We start from the raw sequence: 9,481 nt of genomic DNA, 5'->3' as shown, positions 1-9,481 counted from the left end.
GTAGAGAATCTATATCGAAAAATATATAATAATATATAATAATATATATAAATAAAAATAAATAAATATATATATATAATTTTATACGGCAACATAATATTGTACATACAAAATTTAATATTCTTTTAATCGAACACAATTATTAATTACAATATAATCAAATATAAATTATCTTGATGAATTCAAGATCACGGTGATTTGATTTGTTTCTAAGATTTGCGTGCAACACTTTGGGAACCTCTGATCTAAAGTATACATGTCACGATGTGTCTATTATTTCTATTAGATACTGTTATAACAACTCGTGATAACGTATTCACATAAGTTTACGTTCCTATTAGCTACTCAATTCATTCGTAAATACCATTGCGTGATCATTCTCGTTATTTTGAATACTCTTCGCGTTTCAATCGTAGGGCAAAGCCTTTATCAAGTATATTGGGGGGGTGGGGGGTGAGAACACCCCATTGTGTTTCCAGCCACTCCTTCGAAAAAAAAAGAAACCATGAATTAACGAACTTCGTATATCTTTCCCATTACTTGTTCATCATCGTTGACAAGAACTAATGAAAACTGATTGTTATTTAATTAATTGTAGCATCATATAAACAGATAATATTCAATTGAAATTGCATTCGCAAAGTGCCTATCGATCCTACGAAAATAACAATGATATCAATTTATAAATGTATATGTGTATCTATATAACGTTAACATAATTACGATTTGTATATCGAAAATGCTACTGAATTCCTGAACTATTATTACTATTCCGGAAATGAAGAATGATTTATTCGATAGGATTTTAATTGATCGGAAATTGATTTGTACAAGTTACAATGAAAACAACTGTATAAATGGAAATACAAAAAAGAAAGAAAAAGGAAGGAAATTTGTTAATTGTTATTATGCAACGAATGGATGTTATATTGTTCTGACCTACAAACTACAATGAATTCCATTGTAACTTTAATTCCGTTTATTCGATGTTAAAAAATGATAGACCGCAGTTGGCACATTTTAGAGAGTGACTTTCTAATTGCCAGAAGCGATGAGAATGTGTATAAACTACTGACGGAACAGGTTGTACCTAGAAACATATATTTGAATTGTGTAGATCTGAAAGAGAGAGAGAGAGAGAGAGTGTGGTCAACCGGTGGACGATTTAATTTATTTCTGTAAACACCGAAAGTCGCCAAAATACCAACCGTTCATACAAAGTTATATAGCATTTTCATTCGCAAATTTCATAATCTCAACATATGTAATATACAAACATCATCTACACCTGTAAAAATAAAAAAAAAACAAGATTCGATAATCTTTGGCGATCTTTCGTTTATTTGACGAGGCACACCGCGAATGAAAAGTTAAGGAAATGTCGTTTAATATAATATATTTGTTTTGGCAAACGATTATTCGTAACATACATGTTGCACGATGATTGGTGTTATTAGTCTTATCAACGATAGAATTTCGTGTATTTGGCCGGACTTTCATTTTCAACGTTTGAAACTTGTTCTGTTTTCTTGGCTGTTCGTAATGAAGTCATAAAACGAGTTCATTATCGTTTGATCGAAAGGAATGATCATGACAATGCACATTGACATTAAAATATATTTTCTATGATTATTAATTTAACTAAAATAGTTAGAAATTTGCGATAAGACGACGCTGATCTTAAGATTCTTTTTTTAATACAACGCGGATAACAATGGGAAGAGACGAGGAGGTGTTGATTTGTTAAAAAAATCAGGTCTCTCGTTTGTTCTTTTTCTTTTTTCTTTTTATATGAAGCCGGCGGGAATTAACGAAAAGGATTTTCGAATTCCCGTCTTTCAGGTTGTTCCCATTCTTCGCAAAAATAACCAGTATGAATTGGGTCGTACGGAATGAGAAAAGCTGGCCGGTGGTGCTCGTTGGGCGATATAATCGCATGCATCTCGAAAAATCCTCATACGATGTGTTACTCGATCTCCCTATTAAAACTATAAATAAAACAAAAGGCGTGTGTGCAACGAAAGAAAAATTCGTCAGTGAAACACACGTTTTATTCGTTAGATCCGAAACAAATAAATATTATAATAAATCTCATCCAAGGATATTTTTAATTTGAACTTTTTGAGAATGGATTAATCATTTTTATTCAAAATCAACATATCCATTATAATAATATATTATAACATATATATGTGCATTATTTTTATTATTTTCTCCAACGTTTACTGGAAACATTCATAGGTTCAAACAACAACAATAAGAACAACAAGAAAAAGGATAGGAATCTCATGTGACATTTGACGTTAAAGCGTGCTACCGAGAATCAAATAGCAATATAAAAATACCTTGAACTCGTTACGGAAGTTAATTTCACACGAGAGAAAATCATAACCGTAAAAAGAGGACACGCGATAGTACAGATCACGTAAAGTTTCTTGATTTAACGTGGCTTACACAGAGAGCTATCGATTACATACTTCAGTTTAAAATATAAAAGCAAGACCTTCTATGAGACATACAATGAATACATAGATACGAAGATGTTATATATACATAACAGCAGACGTGAGAGTTCCTTGTGAATGAAGGGAAAAGTCAGCCTACAAACGTATCGACTTTTCTTCGTGCTGTTACACTTACACATGTCTATATTTATATACAACTTACTTTCATTTATATGCAGAATATATATACATATATATACGAACACACATGTATGTATGTATGCATGTATATATGGGATAGTAAAGCGTGTCGCGTTCGCACGTGCTCGATCACGATTAAACATCACGACACACCATTTTAAAGGATCTCTCTCGAAAGACACTTTGGAGGGCCAAGGTTTGTTCGGTAGGGATCGATGCATTATGCAACAAGTAGTTAGTCTTAAGTGCAATCGCCGTTATATTTTCTCGACCTCGAATTTCGGCATGCAGCGGTTAGACGGAGTGTCGTTTTAATTAGGGATCCAAAATTTCAACTAAGTTGTTAAACATCGTGCTCAATGACTGACTTATTCTTCTATCCTTTCGAATGATTTATAATAGATAACGAATTAATTAATTAATCAAGTTAACAATGTTTTCCGTAAGGATAGTTGCATTTACTTGAAACTTAGTCGATACAAGAAAATATATTATTGTGATATTTGTATATATGAAATAAAATTTTTCGTAAAAGATACATCACATCTTCCGATTGCATATATATTATCTCTTATGTCTAATCGATCACCATCGTTCACGGAAGAAATATTAAAAGTCAACATGGATATACCTATATACGAAATAGAAATGTCGACGTACTAGAATCATAAGTGATATATTTTGTATACGAGAACTATGTATATCAAAGGTTCCCCTACAGTCTAACACCGCATGTCTGTTTCTATTTTCATGTCTTACATAATTTAAGACGCCACGATGCAGTGGTACGTCGATCTCTAGACACGATAAATGCAATAGTATACCCTTGATGCTCTTCTATCTCTCTTTCTCTTCGATATTTAAAATAAAAAATGATGAATCAAAGTAAAAAAAGAAAAAAAAAAAAAACTTTATCCATAGAAGTATAAAGGTCATAAAAGTAATATCATCGTCGAGTGATCCTTGAGAGAGAAAGAAATAAAATGCACTTTCACTCGATAAAAATATTTCTTATTCTTTATTTCCCGATACTCTACAACCAGTTATTTAAATTCTGCCCCCATTGTTTCCTACTGTTTTCTCGTGAAATCAATTGATAATATTACTCGTATATAAATGCATGTTTGAATATTGAACTAGTTTCTTTTTTAACAATCTCTTTTGCAACACGAACTTCTTCACAATTAGGTTTAATCGAAAGGTTAATAAGGTGCTTACATCTAACGTAATGCACGTAATACCAAGTTGAGTCTATTATGACAGAGAAGCACGTGCTATGTCAAAGTGCATTGAGACATTTTTAGAAATGAGCTTTACTTGTTATCATATCGCTATTCATTTTAAACGTATTCTTTTACAAAACTACCGTAATGACAGGTACATAGATAAATAGTAAATTTCGTCAATACAACAAAAAATCAGTTTCTCGTGTTATGGATGAATGAAAAGAAGAATAAAAGAAAGAAAGACAAACAGAAAAGAGAAAACAAAAACATAGTACTCCACGTGGTCTCATTATTACGTAACTTGTAATGATATAATAGACACCTATTTTTTTCTTTTTTTTTACCAATTAAAATTTTTAATAAACAATTTTTATATTATAACGAAACGTTCGACCTAACCTCAAATCTTCTATCTCTTTCTCTCCCCGCCCTCTCCCACCCTCCCTCTCTCTCTCTCTCTCTATCTATCTATCTATCTCTCTCTCTATTTTTCTCTCGCGAAAGAAGAAAGATAAGTATATCAAAATTATCGATATAAACAAAGAGATATAAGACTCACCAATATGGTGTTATGCGTTCGATGGTGTTTATACTATCGTAGGCATGTCGCCAGCTCGTCAGCATTTCACACAGGTAATTAGGGATTAAAAAAATGTTGAATAAAAGAGTCCGAAAGTAAACCCGCGCACGTACACTGATGCACGCATGCAACCGACCGAGCAAGCAAGTTAAAACTCACACAGATTCATAATACGCGTGTACTTACGAACGGTCCGGATCACCGCGCAAAACTGTCTCTCTTGCCCCGAACACGTCTTCCCCCTCTCCAATCGCAAGTCGCGCGCATCGGACAGGTAAGACCGGTGCTCGAGGTGTGGGAGTATAGTGGGGGGGGGGGGGTAACAACACTCCAAGAAGATTTTTTTGTGTAAAAACATTACCGACACAAATTATTTTCCTCTATTTTTTTTGTTTTAATTTTTTAACTTCTTTAACCTCTTTAATTTTTCCCTTTTATTCTTTTTATATTTTTAACATTTATAAATATATGCGCGAAAATTTATATACGAACCATCAATAAATTCTTTTCTTATTCCTTTTATACAAATTGATTACTTACCACACGTTGCTGCATCCATATTTGTAGTTTTTAAACTCGTCCAGAGACTTTGTTATATACTTGATTAAATAAAAACTTTCTTCGTATTTATTATCTACACATTTTCACTAAATCTATTTATTATTAAAAACGACTTGGTTATATGGCGCGAAACGATGCCATCTTGGTATCAAATGCACCGCACTTCAGATTGCATAATAGTACCGTAATGCCGTCTAGATGGCATCACCTAACTGTCTAAAAAAATGAAATTATTTTTTTAGACAGTTTGATCGTTGGTGTAGCAACCAACAATTTTTCGTCTGAATAGTAATTATTTTTCCGAATAATTACTTTCTTATTTTTATATATATTAATGATTAATAATATATATATATAATTCCGAAAAATAATAATATTTTTCTACTTTGTGTATATGTATGTGTATGCAAGTGTCCTAACAATTGTTAAAAACTACAAATTTAACAAACGAAACGTAAAATTAAATATATTTGTTAATATTTTTTGTACATAATTAAATGAATGAATTTAATGTTCAAAGTGTAAGATCATACTCTTTTAACCGGCAGGTACATTGCAGCAAATAAACAAAATGTCAACCTGTATTTAAAAATGGCCGCAAAATGGATTGCAGTTAGATCAGTATTTTAAAGTTGCAGCTAATGTACTAATCATTGCAACGAATGCGTCAATGGCCTAACTTTATTTATAGTAATCAATTCTTTTTATTAGCCTGCCAACAACTTTGACGTAAGACATTCTTGGATGCAGTTTACATATTTTCCAAGTGGTCAATCTGTCGCACAGACCATTCCTTTCATCAGTTGTAAATTTGTTTAACTCTTTGGTGCATGTGGACATTTTCATTGTGGTCGCACTCAATAATATAATATAATGTAAGTTTCATTGATATGGCCAATTGCTGATGTAAGATATTTCAATAAAAATAATTTTTTTTTATAGTATATGTGACCCATTGTACAAGAACAAACAAAACAAAGATATGTCGTCAGGCGTAAACGATGGTCCCCCCCGTAACACAGGCACTCTTCCAAAAAGTAACAGAAGAAGCGACAGAAACAGAGAACGATCCGCAGCTAATCAACAAATGGCTAATCGTTCTGCTTATCACAGTCATGAACCACAGCATTCTAACAATTTGGTATTGATCTATATACTACCTATTGTGCATTCATTTAATCAACTTTGCAGTTATATGATCTTATAATTTCATTGCACGCATAATGAAAAAATTCAACAAAAATTATGCACAACTTTATATAATTATAATATATACCAAGTATTGGTCGCATAAGAATCAATAAAATAATGTAATAGAAGCTGTTTTTCCTAATTTTGGAATGCAACCAATAGAAAACTATGTTCCTGCTTATTTAATGCCAGCCATACTTTACTATTTAGGATGTAGTCTATTAATATACTGTTGAGTAGTGGGGTGATACTTGTTCTAAGAATACAATATGTGGAAAGCTGTTACTTTAGCGTGGTTGAGTCGTCTGTGCTGAGCTGTTCTAGACTCTATATAAATTGTAATAATTTTAATTAGATATAAATATTTTAAACTAAAACTAAACTCATTTATTAGTTCCAGCTTGATTGGCAACTTGTAAGTGAAAGAGGACCCCTAAGAACGACAAAAAATAGCAACACTAGATCAGTTTCATCGCTTCCTTCTACATCTTATCAGGAAATTACCGAGTTTGGTAGGTATCCAGAAGTTTCTAGAAAATAATTATTCTAATCGATTTATGTGTCGTTATTATTATATTATAATATTCTTTATATAGTATCACATAGTGGTAGAAGACATTGCAATTATTCAACTGAAGATTGTACACCTTGGTCAAAAATGGTGCTACCAGCAGATTCTCAAACACAGTCACCTCCATGTTTACAAGGAACCAAACCATCCAATGTTGATAAAATGGTATTAATAATTTTATTGAATTATAATAAAAGCATACAAATTTGTTACTAAAAAATGAAATATCTTTTTAGCCTGATAGAAATCAAGTGGAAAGTCGTTTGAATCAAATTCGTGACTATATCGGTGTTACTTCAACAATGATGGATTCTCTTAGTCAATCTAGCGATCCAGTAAGTATAGCATACTTTTAATTATTAAAAGCATGCTACATTTTTTCTTTTTTATTCAATCATTTCTCCGTGTTCATTGTCTACTATAAATCTGCTATAGCGAGCTCAAAAGCAGAATGAAAAATTAAGCAGAATGGTGGAGGGACTTCGTGACAGTGAAACAAAATTGGCGAAACTTTTGGAAACATATCACGATCATGGGATTACAAATCAGGTTATTGCCACATAACTTTAACATGACTTCAAATAACTAACATCAGTGGCATGCTCTTCTCATTTATTGTTAATAATAATACCAAAAGCAAAAGCAATTTAAAAAATTTTAAAGAATATCTTTTCGAGATACAGATTTTATTTTATATTCTCTCTGTAAAATATGTACACTGCAATCTCTATACCAGACGGTCATTTAAATGAAATATTTCAATCCAAATCTTACATGCACACAACCGAAAACTTATAGTATTATAAGTTTAATTTTCTTGTTTTACAATTTGTTAAATATTTTACATATATAATTCTATAAATATCAATCTTAATTTCTATATTTTTAGATTATAAATAGAATATCTGTATAACTAAGAGACCACCAAGACATTGAAATGTATTCGTTCCTCCTTGAACATCTTTAAAATGTTCGAGGATGTTGAGCTTCTTGTAAAATTGTTTGCTAGTTGCCCAAATCACTCTTCGTATCGCTTTTGTGTCGACGATTCGTGGTATTTTTCTCCTTTCACTGTAAATCTTCCGTTTAATTATCATGTTATTAAATTCACATTATTAATTTATTTTTTCTTGCTGTGCGATTTCTATAAGCATGGCAATTATATCCTCCATCTCGGAACCTATTTCTGGATTTTAGGATTCGTAAAAAGAGTTGGGCTTTTAGATGATCTGGAACACTCTATTGGACCAACTTATTTACGAATGCTTTATAAATATTTTTTTTATATAAGACATTAAAATAGAAGTGCTCGTTTTCTCACTTGATCACCATGCAGCAACACACTCTCAAATTTCTATATGACTATTATTAATAATATTTTTGTATTATTTTATCACAGAATGGCGATAGTGGAAAAGAAGATGGAGAAGAAAATACTGAAACCAATAGAGAAATAATATTACGTAGAAAAATGGAAGAATCTCAAAGGAAGCTTGTACAATTGCAGGAATATCATGCGAATTTAGTTGGAATGCAATTACGTGTTAGGGAAAGATTAAATGAAGCTCGACAAGCCCAACAAGCTTTATTGCAACAAGAAAATCAAGATGCTGGAACTTCTACATGGGAAGGCAATAATCGTATGCCCGTGCCATTGCCATCAAATGTTGAAGAATTACAATCAGAGACAGCTGTATTGAGAGGCAAACTTACTCAATTACAAACTAAGAAGAAACATATGGATCATCTATTAGCTGAGTTGCAAGTTGTGGAAATGTCGGACAGAGCAAGTTGTGTTAGTATGCTTTAGTATGTAATTTTATTTTAATTAGAAAATAATTTCATCTTATTATAGTTGATTTTTTACATTTAGAGCTCTGATGGCTCTAGAAATGCTAGTAGAGATAAAGCAGCAGAATTAGAAGTAATGAAAGCACAACTCAACCATTTAAAAGCTTTAATGGAAGAAGCTACCAGAGTCAGAGAATGTCTAGATTCTACTTCAGAACCTGAACCTGATTTGGATGTTAATGGTGAAGGGAGAGAAGAAAATGAATCTCTAGAAGAAGGTGCTAGTTTATGTAGTGCAAGTAATACGTCGGAAAATCATATTGATAATGACGATGTAACTCGCGAAAAATCCAGAAATTCTAGACATAGACCAACAGTTGAAGAAGTTCAGGTATGAACGCAATAAGTGGTTCATTGGAAAAATATTATATCGAATAAAATTATCTTTTATTAATTATCTATACTAGGCTGTTACAAGAGAACTGAAAGAGCAATCTGCGTTATTGCAAGCAACTCGAGCAGAGTTACAGCGTTTAAAACAACCATTAATAGCTTCTACTGTTCATTCTCCACCAGTATCTATTTTTCCTGGATCCACACCACCTCCTTCACTAATAGGTGTTAATACTGAAAAGAAGCAAAGCAATAATCTTGGTGATAATCAACCAGTTCAAACTAAAAGACGCCAGATAGAAGATTTTGTCAAAAAAGTGAGTTTTATCTTTTTTATATTGTTATATTTATTAATTTTTTGATCGTTAAGCACTCAAAGCAAAACTTGATAATAATATTTCGTGTAGTATAGTCAAAAGGTTAATTGAAATATATAAGTCTCAAAGGGAATTATAGATGGTTAATAAATCTAATGAACAATTTATTTTGAACTAGTTGTACGTTTCGTCCCTTACTGGGGACT

At 31.9% G+C, this 9,481-nt stretch overlaps 2 protein-coding genes across 9 annotated transcripts in view; one reads left to right on the top strand and one right to left on the bottom strand.

Moving 5' to 3' along the window:
* LOC106792270 (probable phospholipid-transporting ATPase IA) overlaps positions 1-5,021 on the bottom strand; it is a 27,089-nt gene extending 22,068 nt beyond the window's left edge. Inside the window, exon 1 of one of the 2 annotated variants that reach the window (XM_014758570.1) lies at positions 4,992-5,021. In XM_014758570.1, the coding sequence (XP_014614056.1) occupies positions 4,992-5,006 (15 nt within the window). In that variant the 5' untranslated portion in view covers positions 5,007-5,021. Of the gene's footprint in view, positions 1-4,430; positions 4,677-4,991 lie in introns of those variants that run through there. The other variant, XM_014758572.1, reaches the window with a different exon arrangement.
* Positions 5,022-5,247: 226 nt separating this feature from the next.
* LOC106792268 (serine-rich adhesin for platelets) overlaps positions 5,248-9,481 on the top strand; it is a 10,232-nt gene continuing 5,998 nt past the window's right edge. Inside the window, exons 1-10 of one of the 7 annotated variants that reach the window (XM_014758557.1) lie at positions 5,248-5,300; positions 5,561-5,887; positions 5,955-6,153; positions 6,598-6,715; positions 6,800-6,939; positions 7,011-7,109; positions 7,210-7,323; positions 8,174-8,569; positions 8,648-8,956; positions 9,033-9,275. In XM_014758557.1, coding sequence (XP_014614043.1) covers positions 5,995-6,153; positions 6,598-6,715; positions 6,800-6,939; positions 7,011-7,109; positions 7,210-7,323; positions 8,174-8,569; positions 8,648-8,956; positions 9,033-9,275 — 1,578 coding nt within the window. In that variant the 5' untranslated portion in view covers positions 5,248-5,300; positions 5,561-5,887; positions 5,955-5,994. Of the gene's footprint in view, positions 5,301-5,427; positions 5,467-5,509; positions 5,888-5,954; positions 6,154-6,483; positions 6,542-6,597; positions 6,716-6,799; positions 6,940-7,010; positions 7,110-7,209; positions 7,324-8,173; positions 8,570-8,647; positions 8,957-9,032; positions 9,276-9,481 lie in introns of those variants that run through there. The other 6 variants (XM_014758560.1, XM_014758556.1, XM_014758559.1 and 3 more) reach the window with 6 other exon arrangements.

This window comes from Polistes canadensis, unplaced genomic scaffold, assembly GCF_001313835.1.
Source record: "Polistes canadensis isolate GaletaPanama2010 unplaced genomic scaffold, ASM131383v1 scaffold_400, whole genome shotgun sequence".
Lineage (NCBI taxonomy): Eukaryota > Metazoa > Arthropoda > Insecta > Hymenoptera > Vespidae > Polistes > Polistes canadensis.
This window is presented reverse-complemented; position numbering and strand designations above follow the sequence as displayed.